This window comes from Channa argus, chromosome 20, assembly GCF_033026475.1.
Source record: "Channa argus isolate prfri chromosome 20, Channa argus male v1.0, whole genome shotgun sequence".
NCBI classification, from domain to species: domain Eukaryota; kingdom Metazoa; phylum Chordata; class Actinopteri; order Anabantiformes; family Channidae; genus Channa; species Channa argus.
In genome coordinates this window covers 3,300,539-3,325,639 of record NC_090216.1, presented here as the reverse complement: position 1 = coordinate 3,325,639, position 25,101 = coordinate 3,300,539, and the positions used below count along the sequence as shown (strand labels likewise).

Sequence of the window (25,101 nt, the reverse complement as noted above, 5' to 3'; positions counted from 1 at the left end):
CACATTCCAGCACTAGGCTCTGTTTTATTACAATGACACTTTTTTTGTTCACTTATCAGCATTGTCACATAATAACCAAGTTAGTTTCTAAAATCTGCAAGCTGAACGACTCCTATTCTAAAATTAACAAATTGATGAAGAGCTACAAAAGAAATGACCCCCACCCCACACAACGAACCTGAGTGAGACATGATCCAAATATAGACCCAAAGATAATTAGACTGTGTTGCTGATGAAACCCAGATACAAAGAAAGACTGGCAGCAGCGTGATGCTGCATCTGCTGACAAGCAGCCGCAGTTAAAAGAGCAGCAAAGGGGGTCATGGTTTATCCCTGCACTTCACTTTGCGCACACTCCAACTCATTCTACCCCCCACCCCCCCACCCCCCGCGGTAATTATGACCCACAGTGTCATCAAAGCTGATGGGGAGTCTGCATCCGTCAGACGCACTGACACACACAGCAGCAGAATGAGAAAAGCCAAGCTGGGTCAAAGTAGCGCAGGTAGCAACACGCCGAAGATAAAGTCAGAAGGGACGCGAAGTGCAAACTATTCAGGAGTTAAAATGATTCTGGGGGACACACGGGGGACGTTTCCATGGTCTTTAACAGCACAGAAAACAAAGTATAAATCAGAAACATTTGGCTTCGCAGTAAAACTTTCTTCTGCCTGCTAAAACATGCGGCTACAAATGATGTGTGGGGTGGTTGTGCACGGGATTGTGAAGGGAAGAACGTGAGCATTAATGTTTGTCCGTTTGTCTGTAAACTAAAGTATTAAAAGTCCATTATCCGCTGTGAGCTTTGTCTATTTTTGAAGCTTTAAGGCTAAAAATACTTTGGCTTCATTGTAGTTTTATTGGCCATCTTTTTGTTGACCTGGGCTGTTTTACACTTCACCGTAGCAACGAGTTTGGTCAATATGAACCGTTTGGAAAAGGCCAAAGTGACTTTCACGGGTAAAATACTGTAGCTCCCGTCTGGCTTCTCCTTGGTGGCCTGTGTTTTGCCGATGTTAAAATAAGGCGGCGGTGACCACCCTGCAAAGACCGTCAATTCCAAACAATGTTCCCAAATGTATTTAAGGTGCCTGTCACATTAACTATGGCCACTGAATGTCCCCATTTCCCCAAACATCCCGCTTCCAGAAAGCTGTCCCAGCGCTCAGCTTGTTCCATATTTTGTTATGTTACTGCCTTATTCCAAAATGGATCGAATTCATTATTTTCCTCTACAGTCTCAAGTGGATGTTTTCATGTTGGTGCCGTCTCCTATTTATTTGTTACTTTGTGTGTTTTGGACTTTGGAGTTAATGACAATTACGAGGAAGTTTTCTGACACGGACTCAGTCAGTGGCTGCTTTCTGTTTCTTGCCGTTCTCCCGTGTTTTCGCCCCATGCCTGTTCCGGTAGTTTCTGTCTGTGTGTCTTTCACCCCACTCACCCACCTCCCCAGGCTCCCTCATCGTGTCCCTTATCCAACGTGTTCCCTGCTGCTGACACCTCCATCTCCCCCCCCCCCCCCCCCCCCCACACACACACACTACTTACAATAAAACTCATTTCCTTTCATTTGTTGTCTCCACCTTTCCTTGTTCCGCCTCTAATAGCGCAGATACTGGGTGTGTCTGACCTTACAGACGTCTAGCTCCGGAGTAAACCGTGCACTCTGCAGTCACGATGCTGTTGACAAGCCGCCCTCACTTTGGTGCCAGTTTTCTGAGGCATATGTTACCATAGACATGCTGAAAGGGCCTCGGTGCTCCAACACACAGCAGTGATATACCTCTTTGTACTCGCCGGCTCTCTGTTTATCTCACTCCCTCGCTGCTGCTCCCACTCTCGTTCTGTGTGTTCTCTGAAGTGACCATATTCTTCAGTGAAGCGGATTTCACTCACAGCGACACTCGCCCTCCCCATCACCATCCCCGTGCTGCAAGGAGACTGGATCAGAGAAGACGTCCCAAAGTTCATTGCTGAAATCATGATTTATCCATTTGTCGAAGCGGGGGCGGCGTTGCAGTACATGCTGAGGTGTCAGGATTTCGGCGTCCTAAATTTGCTTGGTTACACAATAGTTTCTTTAGAGACACATTTGATGACTCTCACAATGAAAGTTTCTGGTGTTTCGCTCTCTTTCTCTGTGTGTCTCTTTGGAAGGAAGTTGAAAACTGACAAAGAATTAAAAAAAAAAAAAAAAAAAGGAAACGTATGTGTGTCACAGCGTTTTTTTAAGTCTCGGCTTCTCATTTCTCTTTTTGCAGCTCCAGAAGAGAAAGGAGAGAGAGGAGCAGCTGGAGGATGTGATCCAGGCCTACGAGAAGATTCACATGGAGAAGAGCAACCTGCAGAGGGATCTGGACAAGATGGTCAGCGCCACTGATTGTGACTGTGCACGTGTTGTTTCACAGCAGCTTTGCATAACCCATTAATCGAGTCTAAATTCTGCTGATGAGGAACAAATACAAGATGTTTAGATGGAATTCGGCAAATGCACAATACCTGAAGGCCTAAAACATGTGGACACCCCTGCAGAGATACACTTGGTCTGGCGTTGGGTTACTTGGGTGGTGGTAGTTTGAGGACACTCCCTCGCTCTATTTGTGTGTTAAAGTCATTGTTCACAAAGCCTGGTCCTTAAAGAAACCACTCTTCGCAGCCCTGACCTTATCCCCATCCAGCGGCTTTAGGTGAAGTGGAAAAGGGACCATTTGGCTCTACTTGAGTGTTGGACCTTTGTGGAAACCTAAAAACTACAGAATAGAAGCTGTAATACCCAAACATTAAAGATCTACTCTAGTAGTGTAGTGTTGCACTAAATTCAGGCTTTTTTAAAGTATTGAGAATAAACCAGCAGGATCTTTGTTGAAACCCCCCTTTTCTTTTCTTCCATGCTGCTTTATAATTGGTACAAAATAATCTCTTACAAGAGAAAAAACTTTTGCAGGTCAAGATTCAAAAATGTTTGATTTTCTCATAATCCAAATCCTTAGCTGACGTATCTACATCCTTTAAACGTCTCCCTCCTTCATTTTTCAAATCAGAGGCCTCAAGGCCAAAACAAAAGAAAGAAAAAAATCTAACTTTCTTCCTAACAAATGCTGTGTTGTTTCACGTGGTGATGAGTAAACGTACTGTAGCTTCGTTTGAAACATTTACTGCCTATGGTTTAAAACGACATGACATTTCTGCAATGTAGAGATTTAAGCAGCATTTCTTAGCGTTAATGATTCTGTTCTCTCAGTCTACATCATATTAGAATGAAATATGCAGCTCAGACACAACACGTATGCCCTTGTCATAGTGAAGCTGCATAGAATACTGAATGTCTCTCTGCCTCTTTTTCTCACATTGCATTTGTCCTTTGAAGAAGCAAAACCTGTAGTGAATCTCCCCATCACAGGGAGGTCAAAGGTCAGGTGAAGCACCTACGCAGTTCATGAAGTGATTGACAGTCGGACAGAAAAATCGGATTTCCTATATCTTAGGCTACATTTACATTTCGTGCCAAAATAGGCCAAATAAGATTTGGGTTTTTTGCCCACAACAGCTGCCAGAACAGTCAGATCAGAATTTGTGGGGTTTTTTGTCTCACGTCTGTGCCCGTGTTCATATCGCCTGTCGCCATCGATCAGCGTCTGGATCTCACAGTCTAAAAACCTAACATGTTCGTGCAGAACTGGAAGAATCATGTTTTGTAACCCAAAGGTTTTTTGTGACGTTGTTGTTGCTGTCAGCACATGGCTCAGACTTCAGTTCAGTCTGAGCATGTGTGGCAGTTCGACAGCATTCACACTGGCGCTGGATCGATATCACTTACAAACCTGAGGTCAACAATTAACAATTGGGGTTTTTTTAAATGTTGGATCTCAGGGCCACAATACTGTACACAAACTGTGTACGTACAGTAAATGGGCTGCATACTTTTTAAAAACATTTTAGTCTGTGCATTAATACAAACTGTTAATAATGAACTACTTTCTTAATGCCAAACAGAGGGAATAATAATTTTTATGACTCTAAATAAGCTTTTTACAAAGCTCATTTACAAAATGCAGTGCATCACTTGGGTTATGTACTTTAGAGCCCACTGCTCACTTCACTGTAATTACCTTCTGAGAAAACGTTTTCCAATACATTCACTCGTAAACAGTTCATCACAGAGAAGAGTCCTTTTAGAGTCATTCAGTGAAATTTCGTTTTCTGACAAAACACACTTGATTGCATTTTTGCTGTTGTTGTTGCTGCCTGTGAGGAGACGCACATATTTTTTTTGCCAAGAATCGTTTTAGAAAAGATTCAATTTAGTACATTTAATTATTGTTTTTTTTTTTTTTTTTCCCCAAGATACTGCATCTCCTATTCTTTGAAACAAACCATAACAGTCATTCTGTTGGAAGATTTCAGGCTGGAAGAATCTGACTTTTTCAAACACATTTTTCTAATCATAGTGGATCCAGACCAGGTAGAGGCTTCCAACAGAACAGATTGGCTGGCTGGTCTTTCCCAGATCCCCTCTGCGATAATAAACCATCTCGCATGAGAGTGAACTCCGTTGAGCAGCTCATTCCGAGCAGCCTCAGCAGTTTTATGTGGTCGGAGAGGTGCGGCAACAGCGTCGGGGCGGCTGCCTGCCAAGGACCAACACCGTGCCAACGTCACATGAAGTTGTGAACACATTCAATAATTTGGGCTCCATCCACCTGCTGGGCCTCATTGGCCTTTGACCTCCCCGCTTTGCAGTCACTAACTACTCTACATTATATTTCTATTAACATTGTATATAATTTTTACTTTTTATAGAAATTCATAATGGTGTGCACTGTGTGTAAAATGAGCCCTGTCTAGTTAAACCTCCAAGTACTGTGTGTGTGTGTGTGTGTGTGTGTGTGTGAGATGAACGCTGAATGTACATTAGTGATGCTGATGTTTAGAAACCCTGGGCAAGTTTAGAAATTGATAACTCGCTAGTGGGTCACAGTCGGGTTTTGGAAAACAAAGAGGCAAAGTTTTGTTCATTTTAGCTCGGACAAGTCTGAATATTTCAAACCTGTACACACGTGACGTAAGTGGTGGCTTCACATTGAACCTGTGTGCGTTTACAGACCAGCCTGGTGGAGAAGCATGTCGAGCGTATCCTGAGCCTGGAGTCAGCTCTGAGGCAGAGGGACAACTCCCTGCAGAAGCTTAACATGCAGCTGCACAGCAAAGACATGCAGTACCTGCAGCTCCACGCCGGCCCCGACACACACAGTAAGCGACGTTACGTATATCTGTCTATGTCACTGAGAATCTTACACGCCGTAACATTATGCCGGGTTTGGAGTACTGACCTGTCAAGGGATGGACTAGACCTCTAAAGGCAGGCTGTGAAGTCCTGCGTGATGGGAGGTGGGGCCTTTTCTCAGCAGTCTGAGCTACAGTAGCTCTTCTACTGGTTCGGACTCGCACATCCGTCAGCACCAGTGTTCAGCAGTTTTCCTTCCTTGGTTGGTCCTGACCACTGCCGACTGAGAGCATCCAACAAGAGCTGCAGTTTTGGATTCGCTCCGACCATCACAACTTGTTCCTAGTCAGAGTCACTGAAATCCTAACATTAAATATTACTCTATTTTCTTGTTTAATCTGTTGTATTGGATCAAAAAGCGGTTATGTAAGTGTTACATCCATTTTAATATTCACCTGTGTTTTCACGTTCTTAACCCTTCTGTTCCCTTATTTTTATCTACATTATATAAATGTGACGTAGAAACCTCAGAGGTGGCTTTGGCTCTTTGTAAAATTCAGCGCTGATTTTCATCCATCATTTTTCATTTGTAAGATAAGTCTAGTAAAGATAAGATAAGCCGCATAAGCAACATCCTACCTAGCTGTTGGTTATCAGTATTAATCACTGCTCATCTCTCCTACATGTTTCATGCGTCGATCAAATCCAACAATCTGGCCAGGCAGCATTTTAATTGATGTCAGCTTAATCCTCGGCCTGATGAATCTCAGATATCTTGTTCCTACTCCCCAGACACAGATGCAGAGAAAAGGACCTGTGAACTAAACAGGCGCTTGTGATTGAATTTCAATCGCTCTGGCTTCAAAACCATTTGGAGTGGAATGACTTGTACTGTAAACTTCACCGTTTCTCTGTATTATCCAGCCTGTTCCTTCCATCTGTCTGCAGAGTGATCTCTATTGTGACTTGTCTGCATCACCAAGTGCTAGTAAACACGTAAGATTATTTTTGCTTATTAGGATGCAAATTGATTCCTGTGTCAGAAATGTACACAAGTTGCAGAAATGCTGCAGACACTAAAGGTCGCAGCACTGCGTTCACTGCTTTCAGTCATTCCGGATAATAACTCGGTTAGATTCCCGTTTTTCTGACTGCAGCACTGAAATTTATTTGCAATCAACTAGCGCTGTTTAAGACGTTCCACAGTGAAACGCTGCCCTCGTCAACAATGTGAGTGGACATGTGGTAGAAATGCGTCACCGCCACCTCCACTAATGCTCCGCTATACCTCAATCGAGACAATTCCCGTGTCTTTTATGGTTTGTGTATTTATACGCTATTCATATGGTAGCAATGCAGAGCGCTGATTAATGTGTGTAAATGTGAGAAGGTTTCTTTCAGTGGCGACTGCGTACAGTGTGTGTGAGGAGGCAGGAGGAGCAGGGATATAAAAGATGATACTGCTGTGCTGTTACAGTGTCTCCTGGCTCAAGGACTGAGTCTGTGTAAAGGCAGCTGAATCACTAATGTGCCCACACAGGTCACAACATCCAGGTACAAACTGAAAGATGCCGCCCCTTGGAAGAAGTCGGCCTCTTTTGATCTTCTATATTCATCTGTTGCACGACAACTATGGATACAAGAACGGTGTCATTAGCCGGGGGCAAAGTGATCAAGATGTGCTGCTGGCTTTTATATTTCACGTCTATATTTTTTTTTCCCCCCCTTCTTCCCCCTCAGCGCTGGATTGCCCGGCTTTGACCCTGCAGAGCTCCCGCAGTCTGGATGCCCTGTCCGACCTAAAGCTGCAGCGCCTGGAGGCAGAGCTGAAGGGGGCGCGGCACGAAGCCCAGGGGGCCTGTCAGCGGGAAGAGGAGCTGAAGGTGGAGTGTGAGAGGCTGAAGGACGACATAAGGCAGCTGCAAAACAGCCAGAGGGAGAGGGTCAGTGTTGGTTTCTATTACATAGCATATTACACTATGGTGGAGCTATGGGGATGTGCAGAGCGTGGTGGAGTGTAACAGACAGTAGACGAGCACAGCAGAGCAATGCGAGGGGGGAGCAGAGTTGAAGGAGATAGAGTCTAGTGCCAGTGCTCCATTGTATATCGTTGCTTTAAGAAAACAGGCGAAAGACAAGCAAATGTGAGGGGAAGTCGAGTGAGGCTACTGGGCTTCGTTCTCGTTAGTTGGTTGAAAACATTTTACTACGAGGCTTCTTCAGACTGGGAGAAACCGATTAGGGACTAAGAAAAGCAGCTGCGAGGATGAACGACATCGCTCAACTTTCAGACACATAGAGTAACATTAAAAGAATCACAAAACTTACATTTCCACTGACTTTCCAGTTTACCACCAACACACTCAACTTTCTGCTTTCTGAGTCACCATGGCAACAACAACAAGCCCAGGCCTTCTTAGTTCCCCTTGGAAACATTCCCATTGTCGTCTTTACTGTTTGTAGTATCCTCCTGTATTTTGCATGTGTTTTCTTAACCTGCTCTCATTGACTGTGGTTACCCACCTTTAAGCACTGCTGGGCCTAAGCAGGTGAAGTACAAGCTGCTGAACCCGAACTGATCACATCTGTTCTGTCGGACGTGTGTGAGAGGAAGGACTGGAAGAAGAGGCTGAAATGCTTTCAGTGTAGACAAGCTGTAAAATCTGGTATTTTCGTTCTGATAACAGCAGAATGATTTTAGCACCATAAATAATACAACTCGAGGCTTTGCTGTGCTAACAGTACGTACATGAAATTGCATTAGCTTGGCTACATTACACATTACACTTCCATCTTATTAAATGTGTCTACAATGTGGACGTTGACGTGTATAGAAACTGTAAGTTTGGAAAATCTGCACATTAACATTGTTGCTGAGGAGCACATAAGGAATTTGATGCCATTCTTTTATTTGGACTATAGATATAAAGCTAAGTTAGTTTAACCACGTCTAAACTTCTGTGCAAATTCAAGTTTCAAGAGTTGTGATGTCAGTTGTCCACATGATGTGACCATGAAGACATGTTGAAGAAATACAAATCTGTTGCCTCTGTTGTGAGACCTTCCAGTGGCTCCCAGAGACTGTGTCTGCATCCTCATCAGTGTTGTTTGTCTATAAACTGGACACTGTACACAGCTGCACAATATTCATCCACAGCTGTTTCAGTGCAGCCTCCGATTAAAAATATAAATCTGAAATGATGGACATTGCGGGCTCTTTAAATAATCTCTCACCATGAAAGGAAATGTGTCTTAGTATGGTGGTCATGTCAGCCTCTTCTCATCGCCGACTGGCTTCCTTTCCACGCCGCACCACAGGATTTTATCATCAGCGACAGCCAGAACAAAATCTTAACGTGTGTTTGTTTGAGCAGCAGTGCTTAAAAAGGTGGTGTTTCATTAATGGGGTTACATTGGCACAGAGAGGCCCACAGTTGCACTGGGCCTGTCTTTAACCACAGACCAAGCATCTCCGCATGCTGCGTCTCAGTGGGCGAGTGCTGTCAGATTTTGTCCAATATTCCACCTGCACCTGCATGCTAATCTAATTTCACGCTCTACTTTGGCAGGAAATGACTTCTCCGTGCAAGCAGTGCGATGTGGAGTGGATAAAGAAGGTGGGAGATGAGCAGTAAGTGACCTCAGCCGATTGTCTGGGTGGCGGGCGGAAGGGGCCGAGGGAGAGAGATGAGTTGGAGATAATCATCTATGACCACAGTGAAAAAACAAACGCATAAAAACAAAGAACAAGGCAGATAGGAGCAAAAAGCCGACCTCCAGGGGCCTCATTAGAAACTAGTGCAGCCCTCCATCTCCTGCTAAGTGGGTTCAAATGCACCATTAATAAAGTCATATAGTGCAGGCACCACTACTGCATGTAATGTGTGCGTTCAACTGCAACACCAATTAACATCAGAGACCTCAGTGAGCAGCAGGGGGCAGTGTGGGAACGTAGCAGGGCGTCTTCCTGTTAATTTCCTCCCATCTGTGTGAGGCGTGAAGCTCGTTTCCGTCCGTTCTTTCTTTTAAACCTCTCCAGCTGAAACCAGCAGACTATCTGTAAGCAGTGAGTGTCCTCGCTGTGGTGCATCCACTCACTTCTCCCTCGCTTTCAGCCAAACCTGGTTTACCGAAGAAGGAAAAGTCGCTTGTTTTTTCACGTCCCCGGGCTTTGCATTACTGTTTACAAGGTGTCACAGGTATAAAAAAAAAAAAAGAACGTAAAAACCACAGAAGGTTGGGCAGCTGACTCCCACACAATGAAACCCCACAAATGTTTCGATGGGAGCAAAATGAAAGTAAATGGTGAGATAGCAAAGCAAAAAGTCTTTCAGAGTGTGTGGTGGAAGCCCACGGCTGTTTCCAGACCTTGGTCACACCTTTTGGTTTTACTCAACAATATCACATACTCCCACTGAAGAACTGCAATGCCTAGACTCCATTTCCTGGAGCGTTTTCTTGTAATTGGGCTCATTTAGTGTAAACTGCACAGATTGATCTGGAAGATTTTCTACCTGCTTTGGAGAATATTAACACGCCACCTTTGCCCTAAATATCAGGAGCAGCTGTTACCTGGTTAGCGGAAACTGGTGTCCTCAGGCTTCCACTGCCACACTTTACAAAAAAAAGAAAAAAAACTTCTCCACTATGTTTCTGAATTCCTTTGTGAATTTGTGTATTGTTAAACCCAAATTTCATTCTCTCCTCCATTTGTCTCTAAGCAGTTTAGACTCTTTACGTGCGTTTGGAGTTTGGGGCAAATTCTGGAGCCTTCTTGTGACTAAGTTTGCGTGGATCTTCGTGCGCCTTGGTCGTCTACTAATTATACATGAACATTGATGCCCTCGCAACCACAAGCCACACTGATGTAGATGCTGGCAGCCACCTGCCACTACCCCCGCCCCCCCAATAGTTCAGCACAGAGCGCGACTGACTAATCACTCTTCAGCTTTCAGAAAGTGAGCTGTTTCCAATAAATCACAACACGATGGAATTCCCTTTTCTTGTGTAAAACATCATCGAGTTTGAGGAATTAACTTCTGCTTAGAATAAATTCTGACGTCTTAACAGAAATTCGTGCCGGCATTTTCATTGATAATTACCCACTCGGGGGGGGGGGGAAGAAAAAAAATACCTGCAAGATGCATTAAAGTCGAATGTGAGTGTGTGGTGCACTGGTGTGAGGACTGTTTAACACCTTTTTTTGTGTTCGGCTGAAAGTGCTTCGTGCACATACTGTAGCACTGGTAGTGTGCGACAGCGTGGACTGCAGAGCGTGAAAAGCCTGCACCACGATCTGATAGTCGTTTAACACCTGTCCCCTCCTTAGGGGGGAAATCAGCGAAGACTCAAAGTCAGTTTCTAAGTATATTTGAAAAACTATGAACATCTTCCTTTTCCTTTTTTTTTTTTTTTTTTTTTACAAAACCACACACTGACATGCTTACAAGAATATTTACTACTGCCACATCTCGCTGACTGCCGTGCATCTGTAGTCTTCCCTCAAGGCCCCGTCCCCAGTGTTACTGAGTGTCTGGGGCTCCAATAGATGTGAAAAGCAACATTTATTATCGCTACGAGCGTTAGCCGGCGAAGAGGAGCTCGGGCAGCTCTGGAGACGGCCCTTTCTTTGAAACATCTGATCTGATCAGGGGTTAGATTCCAGCCCACATTCTCCTCACTTCACCTCCCACACAGAGGCTCAGTTTATTAGGTACACCAGGCTAAAGCTAATGCAGTCTAATGTAACAGTGCTGCAGTTTTGTCAAAAAAATTGAACTGTGACCTTCGCTGAAGGAGAACCGATGCGTTTGATTCAGGACGGCGCGAGTGCACACACCGTTGCAGCTGATTGATTCACTGCCACAAACCTTTCATCAAGAGCTGCATCAACAGCATCACACCCCTCCTACGCACCCTAATGTAGATTTGTACAGTAAGTGTGCGCAGTTACACACATGCAAGCAAAGATCAGGAAACAAACAAAAAATAAATAAATACGGAAAATACAAAAACCAAAAAAAGCATCTGTGCACTTTCAAGAGTCACAGAGAGACAATAACAAACTGTAATGCCTGTAATTTCACACTTTCTGAAAGAGGCAATGATGGAGAAACCCTCGTTACTGTAAGTCTGCCTCACGTGCACCCACCTTCAGATCACACTTCTGCTCTGCTCCCGGGTGCCACTAGTCAGAGGTGTTGCAGTTTGACCCAGGGCTCTGACACAAAGCATCAAAACCTGCTAGCAAAATTGAAAAGTGAGATAGTACAAGTGTGAAAAGGAAGAGGTGCATGCATGTAAAGTGTCAAGAAATTCTTTATACACCTGCATTTAGAAAAGAGCAAAGACAACGTTCCGCAGCAGAGTAGTGTCACTTGAGAGTATTGAAAGACAGCGGATAAACAATTTTTTCAGGGACCTTTGTCGATATCAGTGTAAACCTCACGTTCCACCCACCATGCCAGTAAGTAACCGTAATGATTGTGCTCCTACTGATGCCTTAACCGTGTTTAAATGCTTTGCAGGAGATGGCTAGTCAGGTCCACAGGCAGGTAGAGTGAGCACTTTCAGCACAGGTGACCCTGAGTCATTTCAGCGTGGGTTCCACCAACTCGTACCACATGCAGGGAAGTTGTGAGGTGGGGGCTGAAGGGGATTTGATGCCCCACTCTGTGTGAGTCATTGCAGGTTTGTGGAAAACTAAGTGGGCCTGTCACAAAGCCAACTAATCAGTGGAAGTTATGACTTATTTTCTGTTTTTATGAAATTGCGAGCTTCCCTGAAATGGGGTCCCTTCTTTTGTGTGCACATTGCACTCTGGTTTTAATGTGTTTAGTTTTTTTTTTTTAATGCACGCCTTTGCAGATCCGAGTTCAATGTTAAAAGAGTTGCAGAATGAGATTGTAATTCAATGGTGGAAGTAAGAATTTGCTGTTATTAGAACATAAAATATAAACCCAAGTGGGAAAAGTCAATTACGTTAGAGCGTGGGTGTGTCAAGGAACATATTTTTAATTTGGCAGTTTTATTTGCTGCGTGTAGACAGGATGCATAAAACTTTTTTTTTTTTTATTTTGGTTCTTCTAGTTTCTGGTGCTGCTGTTGCAATGGAAGTTCATGTATATATTCCCCAGGATATGCAAAATGTTGCTTGTCATTTTTTTATCTGCCACAATCTCTATAAAGGAATAAGCTGAGTCAAATTCTCATCAACAAAGATGTAAAATTGGGCAACGGAGCAGCTTTATCAGATCAGTCTGGCAACAATCTGGCTCCAGCGCAAACAACGTCCTCTTTTAGTTGTATCTTTCCGCTCATCAGCAGCGCAGGTGCTGTCTGTGCTAACATTTTTGTTTTTTTGTTTTTTAATTTAGGGTTTAAGTTATGCTTGATGAAAAAAAAAACAAACGCTGCTGCACAAAACGGCTGAATATTTGTAATATTTTTTTCCCCTTTTACTCAGAGTGACAGGGTAAACTGATCGTATTAACAGATTTGGAGGTAGATTTCAAAGTTTCGTGTCTGTCGTCTGGTAAAAAACATTCAGATTAACCACTGGTTGGTTCTGGAATGAATGAATTTCGGCTCAACCCTGAGGAGTTTATAAAAATTGGGTTGGCCTTTGAGATAAGCAGATTGTTATCAGATTTGAGGGCATGCACCAGCAATGACTAATCACTGTAATGTAGTTTCTTTTTTCTATCTAAACTAAATCCTCTGCTTCAATCCAGCCTACACTATCAAAGTCACTCTGCATCTAACCACATAAAGCCAATATCACTCTTTGTCCGGTTTAAGCTGCCAAGCAGATGCTCACCGGGGTCTGCTGAGGCATTGTTCCTCATTCTGCTTGTATAACGCTTGTCTCACGTTCGTTTCGGCTCTGGGATTCGGTTCAGCTTCGAGCTAACGAGCTGAGGCGGCGTGGTTAGAAGACGGAGAGGCCCGTAAGCCCACCACCCTTGTTTACGGGTCTTGAAATCGAGTTGCTCTGTCAGTGGAGCCCCTGAGAGAGTCGTGACACATCTCCCATAGAATGGTGTGATTTCATGTACGTCTATTATGCGCTGTGACTCACACTCTAAAAATATAAGCCTATAAGCCTCTCAATTAGCCCTCCTGATATGTGAGGCCGAGCGTATTCAGATCAGCTCAGCTGCAGTTTCAAACATCGATGGCATAGATGTTGGTGATTAAACTAAGGCTCCAGTGCTTGTATAATCACTCGTAGTACAATCGCACTGCGCCCATATTGTGCACTGTGATGACAACGATGATGATGATAATTACATAACTGCCTCCCTTCCTCTTCAGGGTGAATTTGGCTCTGGCCTACACAGAGTTAACAGAGGAGCTGGGGCGCCTCCAGGCACTGAGCTCCAAGCAGACGGAGATCCTGAGGAAAGCCTCACAGGAGCAGGCTAGTCCAGGTTAGTATTTACGGGCCCCCATGCAAATTACTGTGCATCACAAATGTGGGAAAACTGGGCCACTATCTCAAAACTCCCCGAGTGACGGAGGAAGTATTTATTGTAGTTCCTTTATTTTTAGAAACAGCGCACTGCAAATACTACAAGTAAAAGTTGTGCGTTGATGATGCCTCTAAAATAAAAATGCTTATTGCAGAAATTAATAATACTGAGGCCGATTGTTCATGTAGAGATGGGCCTCATTCACAATAGCATGACCTCAAAGCCCTTTGTAGAGTGAGGTCAGCTACTTACAGAGCGACCCCAGCAAATCTCCCCACGGAGCAAACGGTCGGTGACGGCGGAAAACGTCCTCCAGCAGACACGAGGCTCGGAGTGGCCGTCTGTCTGTCTCGACCTTTTTATTTTTATTTTTTGTTTTTTTTACTTCCAGCAGCTTTGTCTGTCCTCGGGCACTTTTTTATGATTTTGCTTTCACATTCTTACCACTTTGCTACTGTTCGGCAGGTTTATACTTCATAATTCTATGAAATATTGCCTGTATGCAGTAACTTGCAACATAGGCTACGTGTATTTTACAAAATGAAGTAGTTCTTATTGCTTTTCAAATGAATGGCTCCCTCCCAGTCAAACTCCAGTGACATGGGCTAATTTGCCTGATTGCACAGCATGACAGCACATGTCTCTTTGATGCCGTTGTTGCTCTTCTATCTGAACATTGAATATATTTATTTATTCCAGATTAACTCTGTGCTGTTTTTGACTTTTGCTCTGCCGTCGTTGCACTTGTATTTCCTCCTATGGGAATCGGTGTTAGCAAACCAGTCGTGCATAAAAACATTTTAGATCACACGGCTTAAAATAAAAATAATGACCTCATAGGTTGTTGTACTTTTTTTTTTTACTAAAAAAATTATTTTACGTGTTAAACAAGCACATAACCTTTTATTTTATACTTATAACACTCTGGATCCTTGAATATGTAAATATACTTCATGTTCAAATTTTAAGGGCTCAAACAAATACAAAGTAAAGGTCTGCTACTCCACCATATATTATCAGCATGCGAGCTCTTTAGATTACAATCTGGGGTTTGTGTTCACACGAAGTGACGCGCAGACTTTAAGGTGAGTTTAAAGAAAGCTCTCCCTGTGTCATCGATCTCTGCAACAACATCATTCTGACCCGAAAACACGATGGCACAGTGAACTAAAATAAGAGAAATGTATTTGTGAGGGGACGGTAACATAAAAAGAAAGTCATAAAAGAAAAAAACTGTTTAAACCTGAGAAAATTGAAAGAGCCAAGTACAGTACAAGTAGAAATATGTTGATTTAAAATGTGCATGTTTCGAATCGAACACGATTGTTTTTGCCCTGGAAACAAAAAGAAGGCTGGTTGTGATTTTTTGGTTCAGTTTTCTCACACGGGGAAAGTTGCGATAGCAACAGTGTGGAGTACAACCTAAGTGCGGAACAGAAGCAACACCTTTCTCTTCCTGCACACAGTCACACACATAGCTAATGTCTCACAACTGTGCATCTTCTAGCTACCACAAACCGACAGGCACCGCATGCGATGCCTTTTACAAACTGGAAAAATGTGTTGCATAAAGTCAGCGGTGAACAGCGTCTTTCTACGCAGTCAACAAACTCCGCTTTGGCTTTTCCCTGAGGGCCGAGCTGCATCACGTTTGAATCTACAGTACAAAATGTGACCTGAACTGCACTTCTGCTTAATTACAGTAGCTTTAATATCGTGCACGCAGCATGATGGCCTCTTGGCCTAAGGTGGGAGTGTGTGTGTGTGTGTGGAGCCATGATAATCCTCATGCGTGTTGCACTGTAAGAGTAAGCATGAACTTGAAAAGCGCCATTTGACTCGTTATCTCCTCATTCAGGGCATCAGAGAGCACAAACACCCCCCCCCTCCCCCCCTCCCCCCTTCTTTTAACACCTCAACCAACTGGCCATAAATGATGTTTCCTCTTTCAAATGGGAAGTGGAGCTATAGTGGTGACTACAGGGTGACTGACTCATCAACTCATATCTTGTAATTACAGGAAACACTACAGCTGCACTTGTGCAGATATAAATCTTTTTATGAATTCATAGAGGAACATAATGTGCACATTATTAACCTAATGTTCTGGTGCAGTGACTGATAGGTTTGTTTAAAAAAAAAATCTCTCGCGAATGTCTTCTGATTAGCATCTTCAGTGGCAGGCAGCAACAGAATAATTGATGTACCTGAGGGAGATTGTCATATTTCAGCATAACAAACGTGGACGAGTGATATTTCCACTTGCTTGTACTGGAAATGTCAACAGGTATATTTGTGTCACTGTTTCTGTGCAAAAAAGTCGTGTCTCTCTCTCTGGTTCTACTATTCTACGTGGCCAAAAGTGCGTGGACACGTGCTCCGACAGCCTCAGTTCTTACCGCTGCATTTTAGAGGTGCAGCACTGATGCTGAATGAGATCAAGGGTCTGTGCACCAAACTGGGCAGCTCATGTCTACAGGAGAACCATCAGGCCTGTGGCCACAAAGTGGGAAGCACACTGATGTCTAAAATATCTTTATATGCAGCTGCATTAAGACTCATCTACCGTGAAAAGCCTCACACGCAAAGTACGTGTCCACGTATTTTTGGGCAAGTCACCAAACTTTATTCAAACTTATTTTGCCGTGTTTGTGTTTCAGTTCAGCGCCACTCTCCTATCCACCACCAGCGCCACTCTCCAGTATCTCAGCGTCACTCGCCCATCTCTCAGCGCCACTCTCCGGTGCCGCCTCCGCCGCACCACTCCCCGATCCAGCAGAGACGCTCCCCGGTCCTGCAGCGCCTCTCCCCGGACATGCACCGTCGCTCACCCCTGCTTGACGTCAACGACGGACCGGCTTCTTACTCCTGCCGGCCACCCACCCAACACCTGAGGGCCAGCTTCCAGGGCCGCCGCAGCTACTCTGAGGTCGCTGACCCCTCGGCTTATCAGTGCCCTTCCCGCTTCTCCCTGGACCCCGTCTCCACCCTGCCAAAGCCTCGGCCTTACGTTGAGGGCTACCAAAAACAGCAGCCCCAGCTCATGGGCTCTCCTCATAGTGGACTGCAGCACAGAGGCTCCCCGTCTTCTCATCAGGGCGGCGCAGGAGGAGACGGGGGCCTCGGCGAAAGCTCCATGCGCCACTCGCGGGAGATGCCATTCCCGCTGTCCGAGGTGGCCCACCTTCATTTTGAGCCCCCTCCTCCATCCACGTCGGCGCCCCAGCCCCCGCAGTCCTCGGAGGACGAGGAGGAATGGACCTGTCCTCATCCCATCAGCCCGCCACGGACGCTGGGGGTGCTTTCTGCCGCTGTGCCCAGTGGCGCCATGAGAGGCCCGGCGTCCTGCACGGCCTTCCCCATTCCTCAGAGGCCCAACACCCTCAGCTGCCACCCGCAGGCCGGATACATGTCAGCAGAGCACGCTCAGTCCTGGCCTTCAATTAATGTGAGTTACAATCCAACATTAATGACTATTAGACATGTAAACACATGAGCGCAGCTACATTGTTTGTAGCAGTGAAACATTCAAGTGACCAGTGTCACGTTGTCGCTGCAGATACCACAGGAATGCTGAGCTGCTTCGCTAAAATATGTTTTGTAAGTTTTGTTGTGAAGAATGTTTCCACTGAGGGCAGTTTTTTCACACTGCATGTCACAATCATCTCAGAGCATCTGTCTTCACCTTGTCTCTTCTTCTTCCAAGTTCCTTTAAAACAATAGTTCAGCAGTTTTTAGAAATACACTTTTTTTTTTTTTGCTTATGTTCACAGGGCGAGATGAGAAGCTTGATATCAATCTTATGACTCTGCATCAAGTGGGGGTCAAGACGTGTGTTGTGTAGCTTAGCTTACCATGAAGTGAAAAGCAGCTTCTCCGGCTCTGTCCAACATTTAGACACGTATTCCGAAGCAACTTTAAAGCTATCAAAGTAAGACGTTGAATCGCTTTTGCCTAATCTGCACATGTGAAAGTGTCTGGTTTGAGAGCAAGTGACCGATATGTTTTTCATTTTGGTTGCAAGGTTTTGGTCGACCAAAAGCTGCGTATAACCACCAGTGCAAGGTGATGTTGCACAGACGTAAACAGTATCAGAGCTGCTGGTACATACGGACTGTTGACAGAGCCAGGCCAGCTGTGTCCCTTTGCCTCTGGTCTTTAAGCTCAGCAAGACAAGGCCCATGATGGAATTGAGTTTTTCAGCAAACTTATTATGACTTTATATAGGCAATAACTGCAGGATATACGTAACTGTTTGTCTCTGTAGGATTAGAGCCATTTGTCCATCGGTTGCAGTGGAAAAAGTTACGTGTTGTCAAAGAGCCACAAGTCGGCAGGCAGAGGCGTTTGGGGAGGACGGACAGCTTAAGCAAACGGCAGACTTTGACACTTTGACCACCGTTCCTTTACTGTTTCCTACAAGCATTGCTGATTTCTCTTAACCGTGACGACGATGGTCGCCTGAACGGAGAGGGGAACTCCAAAGATTGGGGATTCATTACATGTGTAAAAAAGGATTTTCTGAGCAGATAGGAATGAAACAAACTGGGCTGCCTGACATAAAGAGCAGAAAGGGCTTGGAGTTTTAGAACGCGTACGTCTAATGTGGGTTACCGAGCTTTAAATCAGTCAGCCAGCAACAAAACAGCTTTTACTTGCTGTACCAATTCCTCTGAAACCAAAAGATGGTTTCCATCTAAGTGATGGGTGATGCAACCTATGCTGTGCACTTTTCAAACATTTATCTGAAGACGATTTAAGCCTGCAGCCTTGAAATTAGTCACAATTAGGCGGATCTCTGCCCAAGTTGTGGCCTCATTGGTGTTCGTGTTCTTCCACAGCAAAAACACAGTCCAGGCGAACAAGAGAGGATTTTACTTCAGAACCACGAACATTAAAAGAAATTGACTTCGTATCAGCTTTAAATGAACAATACTTTGACTGTATGCACAGACCGAGGACTGTGAATGTTGCCACCGCACAGGCTGAAATCATAAATGTCTTTCCAAAAGTATAGTATCCACTACATGTGATACATACTATAATATCACTATTATAAAGGCTGCTGCTGCAGCATTTCACATTTACAGACTTAATACTTTAGATTACTTACCCACAGTAAAGGTGATGGGACACACTGCTTAATAATCACTATTATCATGTTTAATAATCTAATTTCCCTTTGACAGTAGATAATGCACCAAGTCATATGTGTTTCATTACAGCTGCTAGTTCCTCTTTTTTTTTTTTTTTTTTTGCTTTTAATGTCTAATATTTTCTATACAGAAGAGGAAACAAATGAGTGCTACAGTATGTGTCAGTAAGAAGTAGAAATATTGAGGGTGCACAGTTACAAATGATGGAAAAAAAGAGAGCTGGATAGAAAGATCTTAGTGAATCATAGTGAATTAGAACCTTCCTTTGTCCTGGGAGGTGCTGGAGGGCAAAAACACGTATGTGTCATTGCAAATGCCATATTTCGTTGTTGCTTAGCTATGCTCGGCTGAACCCGCCGACTGCAGCTCAGCTTTTAACGCTCAGGCAAGAAAGTGATTTCAATCATCTCCGGAAAATAAAGAAAACGATCTGTTCAAACCAATTTCCAATTCCTCTGAACTGGCTAAAACAGTGACTCAGTACTTTGATGAGAGTTTTACACTTGGATCTACTACTGCTCCTACTAATAATCATTCTGTTTCATCTTACTATCAAGTGGTCCGTGGTTGTGTATGTGATCACTCATCAAGTAGTGATGCACTTTTGAAGCTTCTTACAGAATGACTAACACAATCCAGTGAGTATGTTGGGAGCCACATGCTATTTACACTGATGCCTAATTACGCATGTGTGTGTGTGTGTGTGTGTTTGTGTCTGCAGCTCTGGATGGAGACCGAGGAGAGCGACATGCGGAGCTGCCCTCTCTGCCAGCTGATTTTTCCCATCGGTTACCCTGATGACGCCCTCATCAAGCACATAGACTCCCACCTGGAGAACAGCAAGATCTGATTGCCATGGCAACTGCACGGAGCGCACACGGACACACACACACACACACACACACACACACACACACACACACACACAAACCCCTGCCCTCCCGGTTAAAAGAGACAGTCAGACCTGGCCGAACGGAAATGCGAAGGCTATGTAAATGGTAGATGGTAGATGGTCTGCACTTATTTAGAGCTTTTCTACCTATTGGCAGCCAAAACGCTTTACACTGCTTCTTATTCAGCCATTCACACTCACAATCACACCATCACACACTCACAATCACACACACACACACTCACACACCGATGGGGGAGCTGCTGTGCAGCTGGCCAACGCTCACCAGGAGCATTTCAGTTGGGGTTCAGTGTCTTGCTCAACGACCCTAAATGTGCAAATCTCTACAAGCGCACGAAGTACTTTAACACGGGCCCATGTTGGATTGGAGTCTACATGCAGAGTCTTTTACTGATTGTCCTTGGAACCGCTCTGCATGTGAAACCACCGGCTGTGGCCGCCGCTGTTTTGTTATGAGTCGTTTGTGTGCTTTTGGACAGTTCGCGGTGTTGTGTTGTTGTTTTATTGGGTTATTTTTTTTTTTTTTGCTTCAGTGTTTGGTTTAGCAAAGTAAGCTGAAGACAGCTAGGACAGAGATTTTACTTTCTGATGCTGAAGCAATGAGAGAAGCGACACCGTGGAGGAGTTCTGACGGCTTGTCCGTCGATCAGGGCTTTCTGCCAGTTCACCTTCACTTTTCTATAACAACACAAGTATGTTTCCATGTCGAAAAAAAAACACATTCCAGTGTCACGTTTCACCTGCCGAGACGTCAACTGACAAGCTGGAGAATGGGAGAGTTTGTTTGGACCAGTCTGAAGATGGCTGACGTTGAAATGATGGCTACATTTGATGATGCCCTGCAGGGCGGGGCACCGATACTGCACCATCTCAACGTGTGGAGGGAACATTTCTTGGTCAGGATCTACCTTTATGCTTGCAGCCTGGTCAAAGGGTTTTAGTATCTTAGCACTTTACGTTAGCATAGCCTATACAAAGCATCGGTTTTCAGTCCCCATTTCCGTTTTCCACGTATAATTTACTATTTATACACGATCTGTAAGGCAAAAAAATATGAAGATATATTTTTGCAAATGCTATTGCGCCATATGGCTCACGTTGGTGACATGTTTTCCCATATGCTCGCACACTGTTGTAAATAGAGGAGTCCAAGGTCAAAGTCCCACATCGTGGATACTTTTCTGTACAGACTTGAACGTATCTAGTGGGATTCTCCTCAGTCTTCCTAAAGATCGGACCTTCAAAAACAGTTTGATGTCACAACTGCCCAGGCCATGCAACAAAAAACTAAAGTGAGGAACACACACACACACACACACACACACACACACACACACACACACACAGTTGGCTGCATGAGATCAAGACGTCTGACTTGCTTTGAGGAAAAAGTGGCAGGCTTTTTAGCGAACTGTATTTTTATCTCAGAGAACTGATAACCAGAGACATCATCTCCAATCAGGGGCGTTATCTCTGCAGGGTTTAAGCATAGAAGATACTCTTCTTTTGATACATGGGTTTCATTTTTGTGCCAAGTGGATTCTTATCAAGATTTGTCTTTGTGACTTCTTTTTGACAAAATGACAAAAAAAGAAAGTTTAAAAAAAAAAAAAAAAACAAACAAAACAAAGTTACACTGATGTCAGCTAATCTGAGGCTTTCAGTCACATGTGCAGTTTTTAAGTGTTGGGGATGTCCCTACACACCCACCCATGCATTTAAACTGGTTTGAAGTTACTGAAAAGATAAAATGTGGTAGATTAGAGCACACAGGGATGATGCAGGTCCTAGCATCAGCCAACACACTGATTTTTTTTTAACCGGCTCTGGTGGTTTTGCAGCAAGTGTTTGGGTTTAAAGAGAAGAGCATTTCAAGTGGAGGGGGGGGTGTCACAGAACACCAGACTAAAGGATAACAATAGTTTATTGGCACTTGGACTTTAGTTCAACGGATTTCCAACCGGCTCTGTTGGAAATGGTAACATTGTACTCGCCAAGTTACTGGGGACCCTGTGGCATCGCTCGGAAGAAGGCAGATGAGCAGAGTTTCAGGGGAAATGAGCAAAGACACGAGTAACTAAATTTGCATTGTGGCGGTAAATAATGCATGTCAGGTTTAAACAAAACCATCCGAGTATTTTACCGCGCTGCCGGCTGGGCAAACATTTAAGCCAAGTGCCGACTTCGAACAAATGTGTCATCCGGTGCAACGTTGTTCTGTGTTGCACCTATGTCCGATCGTACGCGGCCCAGGCAGCACTTCTGCCACCTCCACTCACCAGTTTCCTGGGGAAATCCCTGGAAACTATTCAGAATTTCACAAGAACGTTGTAGTCTAAAAGTAGTGTCAAAAATAAACGAGCATTCTTTATTTCCTACAGCTCCGATTATCTTTGTGAGCGCTTGTGTCTCAATCTGGGATTTTTTTTTTTTTAATAAGCCGTCTAATGTCCTGAACGCTGTAACACTCACATCCAAGTGTTACCGTAACTAAATCACCCAAATTCAGAAACACAATCAAACACCTTCGAGGCAGCATGGAGACACTTTGACCCTTCAACCAAACTGGGCTTTAACGACTCCCAGTTATTCTATAGTATCTTAATGTTTCTATATCAGTCTGTGTAAGAAAATATGTACAAACAGATATTTTACAAGTGTGTACAATTAATGTAACATGTATTCTATTATTCAACTACTTCAAATTGGAGTATTTGTAAATCAGTATATAGAATCCTGACCACCTCCACCATCCCACTAAATATGAGTTATATGCGAGTTATACACAAACACTCCCCTAAACTTTCCTCTTTTACTCACTGTGTAGTACTATGTCCTCTAGTCAACTAATTTCCAACTACAGTTTTTAGCTGTGAGATGTATGACGGTGAGCACTTTCAGGTTTTGTCACATATGACATCAAACGATTTGACTACACAACCACAAGTACGGTGGGTTATAGAAAAAAAAAAAGCAATGAAAAATGATGTTGTTTGAAGCTGTCAGTTATTATAGAGAAATAATCTGCGATGCATATTTCTCCTGCAGAGAAGAGAAAGAGAAGCACAACCACCGGAATGTGCACGGACCAGCTGTCAGTCTTCACTGACAGCGGTGCAACGTTATAAAATTGAATTGCGTAAGACCAGAAATTAGAATCATGCCTTTTTTTTTTTTCCATTTGAAGCATTGAGTTTTATTGTGCATAAAGAGAAGAAGACATATTTCCTGTTCTCGTATATATATAAAAAAAAAAAAAAAAAAAGAAAGAAATGAGCTTTGTTGTTCATGTCAGTGTGTGGAAGGATGCTGCCTTGTGGTTAATTGTGCTTGGATGTTCTTAACCACAGCCCTATTGGCCAGCAGCAGCAGATGCAGCAGCAGCAGCAGATCACGCCCCGTATGAGCTCACGGTGTGATGCACACGGATGTTTATGCGACAAAACATCCATACGCACACAAACTGTGCTGATGTCAGATTCAAGGTTGTGGTTTTCTGGTTTATTGTCCATCCACTGGTAAACTATAGAAAGTCAAAGGCCAAATCCTCTCATTGTCTCTCTGCTCTTGTTGTGTCCTGGCAGCAAACGGACTCATTGGTTTGGCCAAGTGTAATTCAATGTCTTTATCATAAAGTTTCGCTCAAAACTTCGCTCAGATTTACTCAGGAGACATAACGAATTAAAAAAAGCAAACCTTTTACCTTTCTGGTATAGCTGCACTCTGCTGTTTCTCTCCTGGGTAACGTCAAGCACACATGGAGACCCCAGCACTAATGAACTTTCCACGCCACTAATGAGAAGTGATATCTGTGCGCCGGAACAAACACTGCTGGCATTCGAGGACTTAGACATGGCAACAACAGAGGTATATAAAGACTCACTTTTTCCTTTCTCTGTGTCGCTCTGTAAATATTCCAAAAATAAAGTAAAACTTAAAATAAATACTGCACAGACTGGCTCCTCATTTCAGCTGCGATGGCCTCGGCTGCATTTCACGCTTTGGGTTGTGTTTTACGCTTTGGAATTCGTGAGCAAGAGGATTTAAAGTCAACAAGTCCTGCGACCCAGCGTGTAGGTCTTGTTCTGACAGAACGCAAAAAGCAGCAGTCACTAAGCTGATGGAGCATATTTAAAAGACTCTGTGCTGATTTGATGGCTTCTTTCTGCAGACACACTGTAGACGTAGACTGAGTTTGTCTTTAGTGCATTTAAATGTTGTACAACCTAAAAACTAACCAACCCTATTTTAAAAAACCAAAGAATTTCCAATCTAAAACATTAAACATTTCCATATGCCTGTGTGTGTGTGTTAAAATTCAATTCACACACTTTCACACACAGGCATTTATAGGTTTGTCTTACACACACACAGGCTGTGATTATTTGTTTGTACTTTTCTGTATTACATTATGTGGACAACTTTTATTTTTAAAACCATCAGTGTGACGACAAAGGCTCACAGAGGCTGTTTCACGGCTGAGACCTGGGTTTTAGGCTTAATGGTGGTGTGTGTGTGTGTGTGTACACATGTGTTTTTGCGTCTACAGGAACTAGTCGACTCCTGAAGAGCAGCCCCGTGCTGTTACATTGTGACTGAGGCTGTGAAAACACCACCCAGGCAGTGGTGACAGAAGTAAAAAAACTCAGTACGCAAGTAGAAGTGTAGGTACCACTTTCAAAACGCTTTACTCCTGTTGAATACATACTCTAAAATATACTTACATTAAATATTGTACTAACAAATATCCCACTTAAAACAAATTAGTTTGGATTTAATAATAGAAATCAGTTGAAATATGTTTATTATAATAATCTAATATGTTTAATATGATAAGTAAGAGTCAAAGAAATGTGGTTAAGAGTAAAGTTTTTCCCTTTGCTTTGTTAGAAAAACTCTTAAAGGACAAGTACCTCAAAATTGTACTTAAATACAATAACTGAGTTAATGTACTTGGTTACTTCCAGTACCACCTTTGTACTAAACTCCCAATAATATATTAAGTCAATTTATTACTTTCTCAACTAACTATGTAAATTTACTTAAGTCCAATATTGAGTATTCTCAGTACTGCACTGCATTTATTTCAAACTGTAATTATATTTTGGAACATGATTGATGGGGGGCCTGGTGGCTCAATGGGCAGAGCATCGGACTGGGATGCGGAAGGCCACTGGATGGCATCCGGCGTAAAACACTCATGGTCGAAAGGTCAAATCAACGTGACCTTTTATTAGTGAGGCTTCATTGATCTCTGGTGTTACCCGGCAACCCAGTTACACACATTTTTTTAATAACATTTAGAATAACCACCCCCATAATAATATGGGG

At 43.6% G+C, this 25,101-nt stretch overlaps 1 protein-coding gene across 2 annotated transcripts in view; it reads left to right on the top strand.

Moving 5' to 3' along the window:
• Positions 1-23,727, top strand: part of tbkbp1 (TBK1 binding protein 1) — a 55,997-nt gene extending 32,270 nt beyond the window's left edge. For both annotated transcript variants that reach the window (XM_067488458.1, XM_067488459.1), the window contains exons 4-10: positions 2,265-2,369; positions 5,106-5,253; positions 6,968-7,170; positions 8,797-8,858; positions 13,544-13,659; positions 16,362-17,149; positions 19,579-23,727. In XM_067488458.1, the coding sequence (XP_067344559.1) occupies positions 2,265-2,369; positions 5,106-5,253; positions 6,968-7,170; positions 8,797-8,858; positions 13,544-13,659; positions 16,362-17,149; positions 19,579-19,707 (1,551 nt within the window). In that variant the 3' untranslated portion in view covers positions 19,708-23,727. The remainder of the gene's footprint in view (positions 1-2,264; positions 2,370-5,105; positions 5,254-6,967; positions 7,171-8,796; positions 8,859-13,543; positions 13,660-16,361; positions 17,150-19,578) is intronic.
• Positions 23,728-25,101: the final 1,374 nt, after the last annotated feature.